Source organism: Xiphophorus maculatus, chromosome 13 (assembly GCF_002775205.1).
Source record: "Xiphophorus maculatus strain JP 163 A chromosome 13, X_maculatus-5.0-male, whole genome shotgun sequence".
In the NCBI taxonomy this organism is placed as follows: Eukaryota; Metazoa; Chordata; class Actinopteri; order Cyprinodontiformes; family Poeciliidae; genus Xiphophorus; species Xiphophorus maculatus.
The window spans coordinates 1,371,930-1,390,870 of record NC_036455.1 but is presented as its reverse complement, the minus strand read 5'-3'; the positions used below and the strand labels follow the sequence as shown (position 1 = coordinate 1,390,870).

The 18,941-nt window shown below is 38.7% G+C and overlaps 2 protein-coding genes across 2 annotated transcripts; both read right to left on the bottom strand.

The window, feature by feature from the left end:
* Window positions 1-1,909: 1,909 nt before the first annotated feature.
* Window positions 1,910-5,162, bottom strand: sf3b4 (splicing factor 3b subunit 4). Its single transcript, XM_005797396.3, has 6 exons — window positions 5,089-5,162; window positions 4,075-4,203; window positions 3,261-3,803; window positions 2,993-3,160; window positions 2,757-2,906; window positions 1,910-2,235 (listed from the first exon to the last, which is right to left on the bottom strand). The coding sequence occupies exons 1-6, from the start codon at window positions 5,120-5,122 to the stop codon at window positions 2,084-2,086; spliced, it is 1,176 nt and encodes a 391-aa protein (XP_005797453.1). The 5' UTR covers window positions 5,123-5,162; the 3' UTR covers window positions 1,910-2,083.
* Window positions 5,163-5,393: 231 nt separating this feature from the next.
* lix1l (limb and CNS expressed 1 like) lies at window positions 5,394-16,646 on the bottom strand. The gene is made up of 6 exons (XM_014476103.2): window positions 16,000-16,646; window positions 12,774-12,937; window positions 12,444-12,584; window positions 10,565-10,660; window positions 9,616-9,693; window positions 5,394-8,697 (listed from the first exon to the last, which is right to left on the bottom strand). Exons 1-6 carry the CDS (start codon window positions 16,340-16,342, stop codon window positions 8,446-8,448), a joined length of 1,074 nt encoding a protein of 357 aa, XP_014331589.1. The 5' UTR covers window positions 16,343-16,646; the 3' UTR covers window positions 5,394-8,445.
* Window positions 16,647-18,941: the final 2,295 nt, after the last annotated feature.

Sequence of the window (18,941 nt, the reverse complement as noted above, 5' to 3'; positions counted from 1 at the left end):
TATTTCACTATTTAATTGTTATTTTAATTACCCCTGGGAAGAAAAGTGCTAACATTTTAATATTTAAAAATATTTTAAAATATTAAAAATATTTAGAAACATTTATTGAATGTGCCTCCAGGACAAATTACCCACAAGCCCAGATAGTTGGAACATAATTCATGACTTATAAAGAATATGGAGATTTACAAAATATCCTGTTAACATCTTAATTGATTAATATCTTAATTTATGTTAAAATCTTCATCTTCTTAAATTAGAGTAGAAACTAGGCATCGTTTAGAATTGTATCATTTTGTTGAAAAACAAAATGTTTGCATGTGATAATTTCTGAAAAAACTTCTCAATAAATATTTTTAATCAGCACAAATGAAAAGTATAGTTTGCAAAGTAACTCTGGACATGTTTACTGTTCAGACTTTTAAATGTACTTTTAACACATTTATTTACTCCATGTTGAAGAGATCCATCCAAACATTATATTGCCAAGTTATAGCTTGAAAATAGGGACAACCTAGAAAATTGTACCTTTTATTATTATTATTATTATAGAGCTTCAGTTTCACAATGCTGTAAGAATGACTGTGTGACCTCTGCTGTACAAATAAGCTCTCAATGGCTCTGCTGGCCATTCAGCTCCTTTGAACTCTTTTCATCTTTCTCATAGGTTTTGATGGGATTTAAGACAGAATTCATGCTGGCATATTTTTAAAATCTATTCATTGATTTTTTCACACAGTACATGGATTCTCAAAGCTTTAACATTACAGTCGATGCAACAAAATGTTCAAATCGTACAGAGAAGGGGACTTTATGAAATACTTTTAAACTTCACAAATTGTTGAAGTCAATGTCTATCTTCCAGATGAAAAACATACCAAGATATTATGTCTTTATTCATTTCTTTTTATTATTATTATTAAATAGCGTAACAATTTTAAACTTATTTGAACTTTAAAGCACTTTGGTCTTGTGCTGGTTGTTTTAAAGTGCTTTATAAATTAAGTTAGATTGGATTATTTGATCCTGTGTTTAGTCCAAATTGTGACAGAAAGTCAATTGTATTTTGTTGTTTACAAGGCTCATTTCATTGTCTAATCATACCAATGTTTCTACTGTTTTTTTTTTGTTTTGTTTCTTTTCTTTGGCCATTGACCAGCTACTTTCCTGAACTGCTTTGAGTTCAGCTGTTGGCCATTTGAGCTGGACAGTGATTCTTAAATCCAATAGGACAAAAGAACGTCAAACTGATATTTAATATTCAATTTTTATTTGTGAAGGATTTATATTATTGAGTTTTAGAATACAAAAGAATACAAATAAGCTAAACTCTCAATACTGAACCATTAGAAATAAGCTGACTTCATTTGAAAACATGACGTATTTAATAGAAGCCTACTCCAGACATTATAAGCCCTACCGCACTGAATTTTAAATCACTTCCACTCTTAAAATCATTTGTTCTTTGCTTTATGTCTGGCCCAATGCCCTTTCTGATATAAAAACATAAATTACTGCTTTTATTGCTAACACCTCTCCTTTCTCTCCATGACCTGGTAAAATGTCACAGCAGGACAAGAGTGAATACAACAAGCTCATTGATTCTGTTCTCAGAACGAAACAATACTGCCAACAGATTTCTGGAACAAAAGAAGGCCAGAGTCTTCAGTTGCTAAACAGATCAAAGATTATCATAATTACACAGTGGGGTGTGCAATGAATTAATTTAAACCCTAAATGACTGCAAAACAATAAAATTGACAAAAAGCATTTGTCCACATTTTATATTTAATAATTTCAAACTTGATGAACCTTCGTGCTGAGTAATCAGTCTTTTAATAAAAGAAAAAATGCAATGATTTTCTTTCTCTGATAGATCAAGAACCATACAAAAACACCCCAAAAAAAGAAATTTTAGTAAATATTTATTTGTCAAGTTGCATTCATCTGTACAATGATCAAAAAAACATGAAAAAACAAATAAAGAACACACTAAAGCTACAGGAGCAGCCCTGAACATGTTAAAAAAAATAAAAGCTAAACAGCAGCTGTTTCATGCCGTCTTCCGTGGATCACGGTGTGCTTAAGGCACCCGAGGAGGGGCACCTGGGGGCCTGGGTGGCATCGGAGGAGCTCTCTGAAAACCAAAAGGAGGCGGACGAGGAGGAGCCGCGCCGTAGCCAGGCGGAGGCATGGGAGGAGGAGGCCCTCGCATACCTGGAGGCACAGGAGGAGCTGAGGGAAACAAAAAGAGGGGTCACAATATGCAGCATTAGGAATTACAGCATTTAAACCACGAACAAGCTGTGGTTCTGATCTGAAGCACATTTAGACTTTTAGCATTTTAGTTTTTATGGTCCTCCATTCTGGAACAAACCTGCTGAAAACCTGAGATGTGCAGAAACTATTTGCTCTGTTGAATCAGGACCAAAACCTAATTGTTTACTGACGAATTTGATTAAAGCGTCTCACTAATTAACTGCTTGCCACTGGAGGCGACTTATGGTGACTGCAGCTTGAGATGGAAGACTAGGTTAACATTTGTTTCTTATTAGACGACGCTTTTTAAAGCTTTAAGATGTTTGTTGTTTTTTCTTTGACTTCCTGTAAAGCAGTTTGGATTGCCTCATGTAAGAAAAAGTAAACTTGGCTTGCCTTGCCATTAGATTAGGTAATTTCTTTATTAAAAATTAAAAAAGATGTTCCAAAACATTCCTGATGTACGCTGTAGGTTAAGATGTAAGAGCAGCTCTCACCCATGGGGTATGGTGCCCGGGGAGGCATGCCCATTGGTGGTGGCGGCATGTTGGGGGGCAGCGGAGCCCTCTGAGCCGATCCTGGAGGAGCAGGAGGTGGAGGCACCATGCCAGGAGGAGCAGGAGGTGGCATGGGCATCTGAGGCATACCTGTGGAACAGAAGAAGAAAATAGTTTTCTTTTGATTTCCCTGACAGGGAATGACAGTTTCAGCATTTGAAAGCCCCAAGTTTTACCTGGAGGCATGTTGCCAGGAGGGAACGGTGGCGGTCCAGGTGGAGGTCCACCGGCAGACCCTGGCGGAACACCTCCTGCTGTTGGAGGCATGCCCATCGAAGGCGGCATTGCTGGGGGCATCGTTCCAGGAGGGGGAACAGGAGGAAACGCACCAGGAGGCGGGAGACCTGTACCAAAAAATAAAAGAAAAGAAGTTAAACTGAATGTTGGACAAAAAAAAAGCTCTGCAATACTGAAAAATGCTTTAACTCGACACAAAAGTCGTACCTGGAATGGGAATTCCTGTTCCCATCGCAGTGAGGACTGGTGTTGGTGCAGACGGCGGGGGCGGAGCATCTGCGAACAGCTGGTGCGGCCTGTCGGCCTGGGAGAGCGGGTTCTGTGCAGCCAGCAGTCGCTCTGCGGCCGAACCGTGGCGTTCCCCTTTGGAATCCTTTTTAAATGCGTACGACACCGTAATGGGTCTGTTGCAGAGGTACTGGCCGTTCATGGCCTCAATAGCCGCGTCCGAAGCGTCAAAACTGGCAAAATTGATGAAAGCGTAACCCTTAGAGTTGCCTGTGTCGGGGTCTCGCATGATCTTCGGTGTTTGGAGGATCACACCAAACGCACTGAACGTGTCGTAGAGAAGTTTTTCATCAATCTCCGGGTCCAAATTACCGATGAAGATGTTTGCACCAACGTCCAGGTTTTTGTTGTGTGCTGAGGCCTTATTGACCCTAATTGGTTTGCCATAGAGTTTTATCATATTCATGATTTTTATGGCATAATCAGCATCCTCCTCACTAAGAAACTCCACAAAGCCATAACCTGAGAAAAATAACAAGTTACATTTCTTAGTGACAGTATCACAAAAACACATTGTTCTCATTTCTGACCAATAAAACTAACTCTGTTCCAAGCAATACATGTTCAAGCATCATCGTGGGCAGATTTCAGCTGCGTTCTCAGTTACGCTACATACTTTGTAAAAACGTATTTTTCTACTTCACAGAAAGAAAGGACATAAGCATCCAAATGAGTTAATTGTTCGTATGTTTTACTGTCCACTGAGAAAAACAGCCTGCAAGTTGTCGCTGACCTTGATGTTGACCAGTGACCCGGTCTTTGGGCATGTGTGTGTTGACCACAGGACCGGCCTGCAGGAACAGCTCCCACAGTAACGGCTCCGACACTTTCTCATCCAAGCCTCCAACATACACAGTCGCATCTGAAAATTGACAAGAAAAGAAATGTTGCAATTTAAACTTTTTTACAGAAGAACAGTGTTGTACTTAACATCTTAGAAGTGTGTTTATCAGGTTGTACATCTTACATTTTTAATAAGACTCATCTTTCATTGACATAAACCTTTCTTGCTAGCTTGGTTTTGATAACAGCTTTAAGCTTTAGAACATGGCCAAACATATATCTCGAGAAACAAATGCCTGGTAGTGCAAATCCAAAGGGATTTGAAAAAAATACTAAATGACAATACTACTACTCGTTCTGCAAAGGATCGAAATACCAACAGTCATTAGTTTTTACAATAACTTCACAATTTGTTATTACAATACTCGCTGTGCAGTCCGCTTAAAACCAGCTATTTCTGTTAGGATTGGCAGTTTCGAGGATTTAGCCTGCTATTCAAAATGAAAAATTTGACTTGCAACTTACTGAAAATATTTCTAACATTCCTAATTACATTATATGCAGTATATTTTATCCAGCTGGTAAAATAGTGAACAAAAGATCAATACTGTTTATTTACTAAGGCGCATGAGTGGCGCTAAATGCTATGACGTGCTAATTCTCTAAGCTAACTTTGCATGCTAAAAAGCAGCAGTTTGACATCGTCATAACCCGCATTATAACTTACAGTACCATTGTGCTTCTGTTTGATACATGTAAATTACATTTCTTACGTTTTAAAAGAAGCTAACTAGCACAATGCTAAGCTAACAACACTTCATACACTTCCATGTGTTCAAGCGAATGTTTTCCACTAAGCGATGCTCAAAAACCGCCGAGAAATTATATTACGATTTAGTCATAAGCACGTGTAAAAACAAGTGAGAGATATTCACCAAAAACATACTTTAAAGGATGAAATTACCTTGATTTCTTTCCGAAATTGGTCCCGCTGCCATGTTGAATGAACCAACGCCGGGGTAGCGTTGTAGACGGAAGCCCCGCCTCTTCCGCTGCTGTGCTTAGAAATTTTCAAAATAAAATACATTAAAATAAAATAAATCAATCTGTATTAACCACATAGCATATTATGACAAACATCCATATGTAACAATGTATTTCCGGCTTGAGATTGAGACACAAGTTTATTATTTTAAAATACTAATAAAAATACAACAATTATCCCCATTTTACTCTGTTTACTCCAGCATATAAGGGGATGATAGTACAAAACAAACCAAGCCACATTTTTATTATTAACTGATTTATTACATATCGATATAAATCTAGTAAATGTATAAAGACAGAATACAAAAACTTCATATAAAATACACACAATTAGGCTTCAAAGAGCAATTTATAAAACAATACTGTATATTGAATATGAAACATACAAAAACAAAATCTAAAGCATCATGCATCAAACCCAAGAGATTAAAAAAGGGTTCATTCTTTTATAAAATGTTTAACAACTTAATATTAACAAAAAATCCTTAAGCATAAAAAAAGGAAAACTAAAAGGCCTTTGTACAAAGATATTTTGGACTGGCTTGTATATAAGACAACACTTGATGGGGATTTTTATTATAAAAACCAAAGTGAATAAAAAGAAAGAAAATCAATATCTCATTTCTTTTAAACAACTCCATTAAAATGTTCTTATACTCATTATGAATCTTTCATTTTTTTAATAAATCACTGAAAACCCACACAACATATATTGTTTAAGCAAATATGAAAAATTACAGAAACAAAGTTATATTAAAACTGAAATTGACATATAAAGGGAATTTGGCATGTAGAGGTAAATGTGTTCACTTGATTTTAACTATTAAAAACTTTTTTTTTTAAATTATTTGTAATCCAATAGAAGAATGTCAATATTCAAAGAAATATTGTTTCTATAAATGCAAACAGGACCAGTGGCCAGGCAAAAAAAAAACTAAGACTACAGGGAGTTTTCAATTCAAATAAGGAAATTATATTTAAATTATAATTTCAGTTTTGCCTTTGTATGTAAACCAATATCTACCACATTCTTCCATGGTGTAATGAATTTAACTAAAACATTTCAGTGTTTTACAGGTCCCAACATAAAGGTTTCCAATTTTATAAAAAAAATAACAACACTCCCAAATGAAAGGCAAGCAAAATAAAAACTCCCGTGCCTTCAATGACAGCCAATTGTTCCTTCGTGTTTTTAATTTGTCATCTCCAAAAAAATTAAGGCTACATGCTTCAGCCGTTAGGATTTCTACCTTCAGGAGCGGAGAATGTGACTCCCTGCTGTTTTAGTTTGCTTTTGTGCCACATTTTGTCCATTAAACACTTTCCTTGTTAACATGCAGTCTTGGAGAGTTTGGTTAAAATGTCTTGATCCTTCTAGCTTAGAAATATAGTTAAGAAACAAAAAGCATATAAAGAGTTCAACTTCATTTATCATCTGTTGGCTTCAAATGGTTCAAAAAATAAATTCTGCATTGAGTATTTTCAACAAACGCACAGAAACAAAAATATATATTCAGGTCCAAGTTTTCCTCATCTATGTCCAAAACATGGTAAAACAATCCATTTTCATTTTATACCACTGACCTCTGCATTTACAAAGTCGTGCATGCTGTAAAACGATCCATTATTGTGTAACAAAGTTGGTTTGTCGAATTAATCCACAAAGTTCAGGCGGACGGCAGCCGACACGAACCGGGACAAGTTGCTCCACATATTTCCCAGTAATAAAGTTGATAGCACGCTATAATATACATTCGACTAGTGTCAGGGTCACAAATCATACAAAAAAACTCTAAAATAACCACAACCGTTCACATACAGAAACACCAAAAGACAACAAACACTTAATTCTCTGTATGATTTTTTAAAAACTGAACAGTCAAAGTCAAAAGTAGCCACATATTGTAATTGTAAATGTTCTCAAATTCTAGATATATTTTAATAGTTATTGAGAAAACTGCCTTGACAAAGAGATCCTCTCTATGGTTTTGTTTGTGATACAGATCACATAGTATAACGTATGGAAGAAAACACACCCTCTGACTGGAGCTGAGCATCATGTATGTTGGAGTTTATGTGTAATTTAAGACCCTGACATTTCATGATCAATCACAAGGTTTCGCTTGAGTGAATGCTACAAAGCCGAGTAGGTGTTGCCGGTTGAAATGTTGCAAAAATCTGTATCATTAAGGCCTGTCTGAATGATACCACCCTGAACCTTTATCCCTCAAAACTTAGTTACCCTGAACTCTCGATCTCCATTGGGCTGGTCTTCGTCTACCTTTGCGTAAGACATGACATTGGTGCTAACATGGTCACTCAACCTTAGCAGGATGACTGGAACCACTATTAGACACGTATTGCCTGCTAAATCTGTTAATTTCCTGTTGCAACACTCAAACTTCCTTCCACACTGGGAGAGGCTGCTCCAGGTTGCAATAGGAAACAGTGAATTCAGGGCATGAATTACAAACTCTATCCCAGGGTTTGTGCTCTAAACGAGTAAAAATGTTCAAATTTGGTGGAAGTTTTCACTGCTCAGCCACCTGAGTGTGAAACACAGTAAAATAAGCTCCTTTCTATAATAATAATAAAACATGATCAATAATACTTTTATAATAGCTACTCTCTGCATTGTATATAAAGTCACACCACGGCCTGTTGTAACTGTAGTGAGTTTTGAATTATTTAACTGCATTTGTAGCAGAGGAGAGATTAACTTAAAATTGTTTTTTTTTTCTGAAACAAAATTTTAACACCTCCAACTTGTGAAATAATACAAGATTAATAAAAGTTTCTTTCCCAACAGACAATCCAAAGGACAAAAAGGAATTTAAAATTCAACTAAATTGAATCAATTTTCACTATTTCACTAAAAACGTCCATAAAGAAGGTTCAGGGTAATATCACTATATCAGTGATATTAATCACAAGCATCTTGTGACTTTTTGCATCTAATTTCTTCCTCCCCACCCCTTGGTAATATTTCCCCCCATCAAATCCAAAACCAGAAATAAATGTAACACAACAGACAACAAAAGAGGAAAAAAAAAGCCCTGTTCATACTCTGATGCAATGCCAAGTTTTACAGGCAAATAATAATAAAAAAAGCATCCTGTGGTTACTAGGCACAACGAGTTCAGTAACAAGTGTTTTCTTTCATAAACAAAGCATGAGCTGAAGCTTGATTTCCTGATCCTCATTACAAAACACATCTTAGAAAGTGATCAACACTGTTACCAGGGGTCCTTCGCCGTGGCGAGGCGGTTGTGTTTTAGTGCGATGGCAGAGTGGCGGCGTTGGCGGCACTGAGCTGACCCACAGCCAACATCAGGATGTCCTTCTTTTCTTTGTAAAACCGCAGTTCTCTGCCTGCCAGCCTGGCGTCCTCCAGCTCCCGCTCCGTTGAGGCCAGCTCCTGAGCGATGGTTCCCGCCACGCTCTGCTCCCGGTTCACCCAGTCCGCCGCCATCTGGGTGCGCATGTCGTCGTCCAAGGCCCGGTGGGAGTAGTGAGCCAGCACCTCCTGCAAGTTTGGGCATTACAAGGAATTTTGAGGCTTTAGATGATCTGTTTGAACTTTTCTTGGAATGCATAATAATCTATGTTTATTTTGTATTCTTTTATTTGATGAGGGTCCATCTGAAAACACTTTATGAGTTTATGGGGTAGGAGTTCATAAGTTTCTTACTTCTTCCTACTCCTTTTCGAGGATGTTAAGATTATTGCGGTACAAACATATGTGTATTCTGCATTCCTTGATCATGTGTGTGATTTTATACTTCGATCATGTTCCAAATAAATAAATAAAAATAATCCTCTTCAGTGCAAAAGTTGGCTTCGTAACAGAACACCAATCAGTGTAAAGGAGCTCCACCATTTCTGATTAAAGGAGTGCTTAAACATTCAGATAAAATTATGCCAGAATATCGTCAAGGGCTTCAGAATGTGTGGTTAATCTGGGACATTTCTGTATACATTTGAGTCCGAATGCAAACATTTGATCCTGAGTGAATTAGAAACTATTCTGTTACTCTTTAAACATTAAAAATGTTCGGTTAATAGTGTTAATGGACATTGCTTTGTAGTGCCCTTTACTTCATGCTCACCCTGCTCATACCGTAAGGTTTCTTGTTGCAAACAAGTAAATTTATGTACTCAAATTTGCTTTACAAAACCCTGCATCTGTAAAGTTGTTTATGCTGAACTTTTTCACTCCAAACCATATAAACGTTCAAAAACCTTCGCTGTCGAGTTCATTTTCATGTCTCCAACAACACAGCTGCTGTCAATGCTGGAAGAAGTAAACATGCCTGGAACAGTCCCTTCATTTGGACCGTGATTTTATGTATAATTTGTCTTGTGTAAAAAAAAAAAAAAAAACGAGTTATATGACAGCTAAAACCAAGCTGTGTGTAATTGATGCCATGTGTGAGACGGGTACCTGTCGGGAACACTGTCGCTCTCTCATGGCTTTGAGGCTCCCGTTCCAGTGCAGCAGCTGGAACACAGTCATCAGCTCCTGCAAACAACCAGGAGTTAGAGGGAAAAACTTGCTCACCAGGCATGTAATGCACTGCACACTGGATTCAGATTCCTGTTTTCAACAAGATAGCCATTTACCAGCTTCAAACTTACTTCTTCTACTAAGCTAAACTGCGTAAAGTGAGTGTGATTGTAGAGCTTCTGCTTACTTTATGGAAAAGTATCCAGACTTTTCCCAGACTCAACATAACGGTCCTTTATGTTCATTTTCAAACAGTAAATGCTAAAGTTCATTGAACACAAAAGACAAAAAGGAAGGAACGAAGACTGGACACGAGTAAGGAAGCAACAAATAAACGACGGACTGGAGGAACGGAGAAACAAAAGGACACGAGAGGTGACACTAATAATTACTTTAGGAAAGAAGCAAGGAAATGACAAAGGGTGGGAGGGAAGAAGGGGAAAAAAAGGAGGGACTCAAGTTTGACATAAAAATAAGCCCACAAGGAAGAAAGAAAGGAATGGAGGGAAAGAATGACAAGGAGGAAAAAAAAGAAAGACACAAAGAAAGGAGAGACCAGTAATGGAAGCACTGTTTTCAGGAAGAGCATAAGGAATCAGACGGACAGAAATAAACAAATAAATGAAGACAAAAAGTAAAGAAACAAACAAATAAAGAAGATGGAGCAGAAAAGAAAAATACCATTATATACCATTATGGATGGAATATGGGATAAAATTTGGAAAAATAAATTTCCATCCTGAAAATAGGTTTTTGGATAATTATCCAGACTTGAAAAAAACTGAGATTCCATTATGTCCTTTCCTTAAAAGGAATCCTGAATTATATTGACATCTAACATTACCATGTTATCACCATCCATGTTTAGCTGATGTGTTTCTCCTACCTGGAACTCCAGCATGGATTTTCCTTTGTTGGACTCCAGCATGAAGCGGAACGCCCCAATCCCGGTGTTGGGATTATCGGCCTCTTCTCGGTTCCCCTGTGAACACACAGCAATGGCGCAGAACTAGTCTATGATGATCCAAACAAAACACAATAAAAACACAAAACATTCAAGAGGGAATTTTTCTTTTAAATTCTCCTAGGGCAATTTCTCTAAGTCACTATTCAAAATGGGAAAGACATGAGATCATGTCATTTATGTAAGACAGATGTGAGTTGATCTTCATTTAGGAAATGGCTACAAGAAAAATTAGAAACTATAAAACAGCAGAACAGCAGGCCTTAAAGAATATCCAAATTTGAAATTCAGAAATGATCTTTTTGAAAATCATTGTTGGAATCAGCAGCAGATTTCTTTTATGTTGTACACAATTTTTGGAAAGGACTATATAACATAACGCTTCTGTCATACTGCCATTTGAGATTTTAATTAGAAACATAAAGGGCGTTATAAAAAATATAGATTATTATTATTATTATTATTATTATTAGTATTATTAGTATTATTAGTATTATTAGTATTATTATTATAAATGGTTGGTTTCTAAGTCTCTTAAAAGAGATTATCGTTTCTGGAAAGTGGCAAATATGGAGTATCAACACGGAACAAAAGGGTTTAACATCTGATCAATAATTTTATATTGGCTGCCTGGTTTTACATTAAAATACTGTATCTCCTAATTTGGAAGGCGTTAAAAATTAGATTTTAAAAAAGATAATACAATCCCTGAAATCGAACTGTTTTTTTTATATCAGAATTTAATTTGTTGTAAATCCAGGTTTTGAAAACTTTAGTTTAATTTAGTTGGGGCGTTTTTTGCGGTTCTTGGTCCATATAATCTGCTGTCAAATGTAAGTCTAAGAAATGTTACTTCTCTATCTATGTGAGATATTCGGAGTATCTCTCTGTTGTGGAGGTGATGTAAACGTTTTCTTTCACTGCTTATTTATCAGTTTTATCATAATTGTGTCCCTGTCCCAATTAGCTAGGGAGGCCTATCAAAGATGCATTTTCCAGAAAAATGTATAAATTTGAAACTGTCGTTGTCTTTATCCGTATTGTTGGTTTGTTTTTTATTTTCATGTCCCGTCCTGTTCAACAAAACACGATATGGGTAACCTGCTACAGATTGTGGAACTGTATCGTTTGCAAAAAGAGATCATTTTGCACAAGAGGACAACTTGGAAAATATCTTTCATGTGTTTGAGGACGGGACAGTTTGTGCAACATCTTTTATTTATTTGCAACATCATGGCAGGAAATTAACTCCATATTTCACCATTTTTAAGGAATCCAGGCTGCGCTCAATCAGCTCTAATTCTGAATTCTTTGAAACAGTGTTTTTCAATCCTGGTCCTCAAAGCACACCGCCTTGAAAGTTTTAGGCATCCCCCCTGCTTCAGCACACATGATTTCAATTGATGGCTGATTAACAGGGTTTTGCTGAATCGCAATGAATTGGGGTGTGTGGAAGCAGGGAAGCATCTAAAACATGCAGGCCAGTGTGTCTTGAGCACCACGGCTGGGAACCACTGCTTTATAAAACACAGTTACAAAGTTGTTATTCTATTTGTGAACGCACCAGGGGAATATTTTCCATGTTTTTTCCCCACTGAGGAAACCTTAAATTGAGACAGGCATGGTGGCTGCAGTAGATCAGTCGAACCTGGAGTGAATTATTCCACACAGGTTTCAGATTATTTCCTCCTTCTGCATCTCTCGGTGCAGAAAGAGAGGCTCTCCCAGAGCGGCACTCATTCACAAACCACCGCAGCCGAACTGTCGGCGCTAGCAGCAGATCTCTCCGTTCTGAACTTACGTTGAAGGAGGCCAGCGCTTCGTTCACACTCTTCTCAATAAAGTCATCTGTAATCCGGCGGGAGGGGTGCTCGTTAAAGACCGAGTTCATGAGGGCGATCTTGGCGGCGCTGCGCCTCGCCTCCGCCTTGGTTGGACAGAACTGTCAAACGGTGAAAGAAAACACGCGAAGTCAGGGTAATAATGAGAGCCAGAGAGACCGAGGCAGAGCAAAGCACTACAGAAGAGGTTATCCAAAATGCAGCTCATTCCCAGATGTCCCTAAGCAAAAATATATATATATATCTTTAAATCTTTTACTATCCAGGGAAACAAAGCGATGATGTTGCACCTGGAAGCTCCCGAAGCAGCTGCCGCCTGGAAGGCTGACGTAGCAGACGTACGGCGGGCTGTTTGACGGGACCATTTCATAAACGACCAGAGCGCCGTTCCTCAAGTCGGCCCCTCTGGTCAGCTTCATTTGCCAGAACTCCTGCAGCGCTTCCACCACGTTCACTGAAGGGACAGGGAGGACAGAAGAGCTTCATTAAAGCCACTCTGTCCTTATTTCAACTAAGATGCACACACAAAACAGATGGAGGTGACCTCATGAAGGAAACTTCACATCCTCTCCGCTGAAGGGAAAAATTGGTTCGGCTCAGATTCTGACTTTTCATGAACTCGTATGAAATGTCTGTCTTAAGTTAGGAAAGAACAACCACAGAGGAGTGCAGTAAAATCTGAATTAGAGACAGTTACATGGCGCCTTGTAAAAGTATTTCTTTTCTCATTTTCTCATGTCACGACCACAAACGTCAAGAGTATTTTTATCGAGATTTTAAGGTGATACACCAACACAAAGTAGAGCAGAAGTGTGAAAATGAAGGTCAGCAATGGTAGGGTAGGGGGACCATCATGCTGTGGGACGTTTTTGTTTAGCAGCAACAGAGACGCAAATCAGAGTTGATGTGATGACGGAAGGAGCTAAAACTACAAAAACAATCCTGAATGAAAACTTGAGTCAAAATGGTTTCAATCAAAGCTTTTTCAATAAAGAAAGTATGCAGGTACAACATGGCAAAATGTTAAAAAAAGAAAGGAAAAAATCAGGAATGTGAATACTTTTTTAAGGATCTGTAGTTATAAAGGTTTATGTCTGCAGAGAGATATGAGAGCTGGATAATTAGACTCCCAGCTCAGACTGCTCCTGTAACATCAGTGTGTTTTAGTTCTGCAGCTCAACAGAAATCTCAGCTTTCCCAGTCAGCAAACTACAAAACAAAATCACCGCTCCAGAAATGTAAATTCCCAAGCTGCAATCCAAATAATATTTTTTATACTCCCACTGAAGCAGGCTGTAAAACACCCAGCGTACGCTCTCATCTTGTTGTTAGACGGCCGTAAAATAAAGTTTATGTGCGTTTTGAGATGTTTATAGACTCTCATCCATCCAACAACGCCTTCAGGGAGGAGTCTCCAAATCCCAATGCGGCGTGTCCAAAACATGACACCGGGTTTCAAAGGAGGAAACTTCAGGAAAGAGATGGATTCCTGCGACAGATGGTGTGACCCCCTCCCCACAGACGAGGATCTGAACGTCATGGACCGAGTCTGGGATTACTGAGCACGAAGGAAGGAACGACAGAAAGCTTAGACAGATACTTAAGGAGACTGTGCAAATACTTATTTATGAGTGGATGGGTGTTTAAATCTCTTCTTAAGGAACTTAAACACTTCCAGATCTGGCTGCAGGTGCTTCATCTCAATTTATGACCTATTACTCTTATGGACTTTTATGCAGTTTATTAGCTTGATACATTATCGTTCCTGTTTTTTATGATGGATGGATGGATGGATGGATGGATGGATGGATGGATGGATGGATGGATGGATGGATGGATGGATGGATGGGCGGACGGAACATTAAAAGAAGGAAATAAAGTTAACAAAAATATGAAAATACAAAACTGTTTTTTTTTCACTGCACTTATCCAGGCCTGAACAAATCAAATTACTTTCTGACTTTTCCAGGCTACATTGCAAACCCCAATTGGCTGTTCTGTTCATCAAACAGGTTCCTAATTATTCAGTCAACATGATGCGACCACAAGCTAGTCGGTGATTTGTATCTTATTAATGTTTCCAGCAGGTGAAGGTCGAACAAAGTGGAGCAGATGGTGGTGAGATGAAGTCCTCTTGTCTGACCTTTTCCTTAGGAATAAAAGCGGAAACAAACAGGAAATAAAGCGGGAGAGAGCTGCAGAGCAACAGCTACTCTGGAATAACAGAAATACCATAAGACTAAATGTCCTTAGCATTTTTGTGTTTAAATCGAGCGCTAAAAGATCTTGTACTTAAGGAAGTGTCTTGTCTTACAGACAATCCTGTCACAGCAGTCTCATTCTTATGCTGAAGTTGTTAAGAAGCCTAAGTGGAATAAAAGGAGGGGGACGAGGATGTCAGTGGCGGCACACAGGGGCAATCTTTTGGGATTAAATCCTATTAGTGCAGAGTAGAAAGACTTAGAGTGGCTGCAAATGCCAACACTGATTCAGATTTAAGTCAAGTTTAAGCTTAAAAGAGATCTTAATCAATGTTATTCATGATTTCTCAAGGTTCTTAATTTCTGAAGGTTCTGTGCCTTGACGTGCAAAAGAGTCCTTGAACATTTTCAAAGCAGATATCCAAGGAGACCCATCAACCTTACTTTTTTTTGTGCGGAGTGGGCTGAAACAACAGTTGGGCACTAATTATTTACGGTACATTAAATTAGCAGTATCTGCTGTGGAAATAATTTCTTTAAGCAACAAACATTTTTCTGTGCTCGATTGTTGTTTTCCTAGATTTTTCCCAGGCAGCAGCTGTTGGTGCTGAAATCCTGCTTTCTGTCTGCAAACTGTTTGGGTTCAGGAGCCTTTATGTCTGAGTGATTCGTCACAGGCCAAACTTACACGACTTAAACAAGAAAGCACGTCTGGTTCTCCTAACGACCACCAGAAACCCTCCAAAACTACTAATCTACACCATTTCAAAAGAGCACCAAAGAGTTAGTCTCCTTGGAAACAAAACATCCATCCCTCCTAACTTCATGTCAAGTTGTTGCCTAATACTCCTCCATACTCAGCTAGCCAAAAGGGAATAAGTTGGAGCTCTGGTTTTGGACATGTTTGCCGAACATCATCTGCATCTCATCCACATTACAATCGATCTGCTTGTGGTCTAATTTTTATTTTCCACTTCTCAGCCCAAATTGGCCCAAATCTGCACCAACCACAATCCACTAAAACCACAACTGGGTCTGAGCTGGCCCCAGTTATGGTGGGCTGCTGCCAGCATGAGGCAAACTTGTGGAAATTGTTGATTTTTCTACCTGGGGAATGTTATAACAAATGGATTACCGTTTACTGCAGGTCAGCTCTGGGAGTTAACTAGAGGGCGATTATCATAAAACATGTTGGGTTTATAACAGGAATGTCTGGTTTTTGTTTGTGGTATCCTCGTTCTCCAAACTCTCCAGATTTAAAACTAACAGTCATTAACACGGATGTGCACAGGCTTTTTCTCCTGCACAACATTACCTCTGCCGTAGCCCTGCGTGTGTTTGGCGAAGCTGCGGACCACCGCCTCCACCGCCTCCTTCAGCACCGCCGGGTTCCCCGGGTTGCAGTGGCCGCCGGCCCCCGGCCCCAGCCCCGCTGCCACTCCTCCGTACAGGCTGTGGAGCTGCAGGGGCGGCGGAGGAGGAGGAGGCCCGGACGAAGCGGACAGCGAGGCCGGGGAGGGAAGTAGCGGCGCGACAGGGACCGTGACTCCGGGTCGGAGAGAGGAGGAGCGGAGGGTCCCCGTCGGTCCCGATCCGAAGCCAATCCCCGGCTGCAGCCTCTGAGGGCGGATACTGTCCGGGATAATGTTGGATTCCATTGTCCCCACGTAACGTCTACTAAAGTCCGGTACAGGAGGAAGACGGTGCCGATGAAACCCACAGCTGGCACTGAAAATGCGGGATCTGAAGCGTTCAGGGACAAAGTTCGGCGGGGTTTCTCCAGTCAGCCCTGAAATTAGAAGTTAAAGGTCGCTGGATCGACCTAGAGCGCCGCTCTGCATCCTCACTCTCTGGATTAGGCTGCTGGAGTGTCACTCAAAAATGCGTTCACGGACCCCTCCGACTTTTTGCATTCCTCATTTAGTTGACTGTGACTTTGTTCTGTTTTGTTCCATGTAAGAAACCAGACTTCTTCTTTTTTCTTCATTCCCCAAAAGTTTTTTTTTTTTTTAAGAACGAGTATCAAAATGAAAGTTCCCTGCGAAAACATAAAATCTTACTGAGTATTTTTGGTCTAGTTTCTAACCCAGATATCTTAGTATGCTTGAAATAAGACAAAACCAATTTACAAGTAATTTTTTCAGCGCAACAAAGGAGGTTGTTTTGTGTCAATAATTCCTTAATATCAATGAAAAATTCTAGTCATAAGCAGGGATGTCAAGCTCATTTTCATTTAGGGTCAAATTAAGATAATCAATGTTCTTAAAGGGGTGATTGTGCCAGAATATATTGATAAAACCTGGTAACAAAACTGTTAATATGTAAATAAATTCTTAAAATTAAATTATATTGTAAATCTTTTCTGTCCCTCCAGGATTTCGCGATTGTTTTTGTGTTTTTTTACAATACAAATCAAATGTTTGTGGCACTAATTTAGGAATATTTGTGCTTATGTATGATTTTTTTTATTACTCGCAGTGTCATTATGAATAATAACTTCTCATCAACAAAGGCTAAAAGCAGCTGTTTAGTAGAGGTAAGAAATTCCGCCACCTGCAGGTGGGAGCAAGCAGTCACTTAGATCCAATAGTTTTCAAAATATTTTACCAAAAATCTGCATCAAATTCACAATTATGTATTAGCGTGAAAAACTGCAGGGATTTGTTGATTTTGTGTTAATTTCCACAATAATTTGAAAGAAACAGGAGGGACTGACTGGTGTAGTAATTTGGCAGAAAATGGAAAAGAACTGCTTGGATTTGATTGATAAAAAATATTTAAGCACAGATGTTTAACTGTGTGTTCCTTTAGAGTCTAGAGGGCCACAAAAAAAGCTATGGCGGGCCAGATTTGGCCCACGGGCCTTGAGTTTGACACATGTGGTCATAAGTGAAATAATCTGCCATTAGAACAAGACATTTGGGAAATACGACGTGTGTCACAACCTCTTATTTCTTGATGAAAAGTTTCTTACAAGTTAGTTTTATTTTATTTTCACTGCACTAAGATATTTGCACTACAAAAATACTTAATATTTACTTAAAATGTTGTGTTTTGGCAGTGTGAACTCTACTTCTAATTAATACAATTCAGTTTTGTTTAGGCCACAACAAATGTCATCTAGAGACAAACAATTCCAGTTCATGTGCAGCTGTGCATTTCCATGACAGGTCTAGTTTTTTTTATTTTTTGCCATACTTGTTTCAGCTCATAAAAATGATCTAATATCAAATCAAGATAATCTAGAAATATAATTATTTGAAATCTGTATTTACTCAGATTATCTTTGTCTAACCCGGCACTCGACAAACAAACTTTGATCCAGTTCAATCCAGATTAGTCACATAGAAATCCTAATTTCAAAAGAGTGGAATTGGGGTAAGTTGATCATCATGATGCCAATTCATACACAATTATGTCCTCCTGAATTCGGAATTACAACTTTAGAAATATGTTTCTCTCCAACCTTGACTTTAAAATCCAATATGGTTGCTGTAAATATATAAGCACGCTGTTTTATTTACAACCGGAAGTCAGAGCAGACTACCATTCCCTTATTCTCCACATACATTACGCAAGAAAGCAACGAAAGAGTTTAATGTCAGGCTTGAGGAGAAACCTCCACTTTTGTGAATGTCATTCTGATCCAACCGTATTTGCTCATTTCAATGTTTTCTGCGGGCCCTGAACGCAGCGTCGGAGAAAAATCTCAGGCCAAGAAATCTGAGCCTCCCCTTGTTCTCCTCTGGCAGCAACTGTGAACAACCTACAGTGTGGCTTCGCGGCTCCGCAGCCATGTGATTAAACTTGGAAACAAAGCAGCATAGTTTTACTTGATAAAGGTCAGAAATACTACAGATTTCTTCTTCAAACCGATAAAATCTGTTTAAAGCAACTGGAAGTGACTCAGCTGGTGGACCACCTACTTGAAGAGGAAACGGGACCTCCACTTGTGCTTCCTATAAAAAAAATATATATAAAAAAAGATTACGACGTTCTGCATCTTGGGTAATTATTCACCCTCTCAGCGGTTTGGGGAGAGGCCCAGAAGAGGAACAAGAGAAGCAACTGATTAAATCTTCTCTAAGATGCTCCCACATTAAAGTAAAGATTTCAACTCATCTCTTAACACAAAACATCTTAGGTTTAAAATAAAGAAGCTACATCTCTGTTGTAACTCATCCAATTTTCTTCAGAGAGTTGCAGTAGATGCTGTAGTGGTCTGTGTAACAGCAGATCTGGAAAGGCCTCTGACTG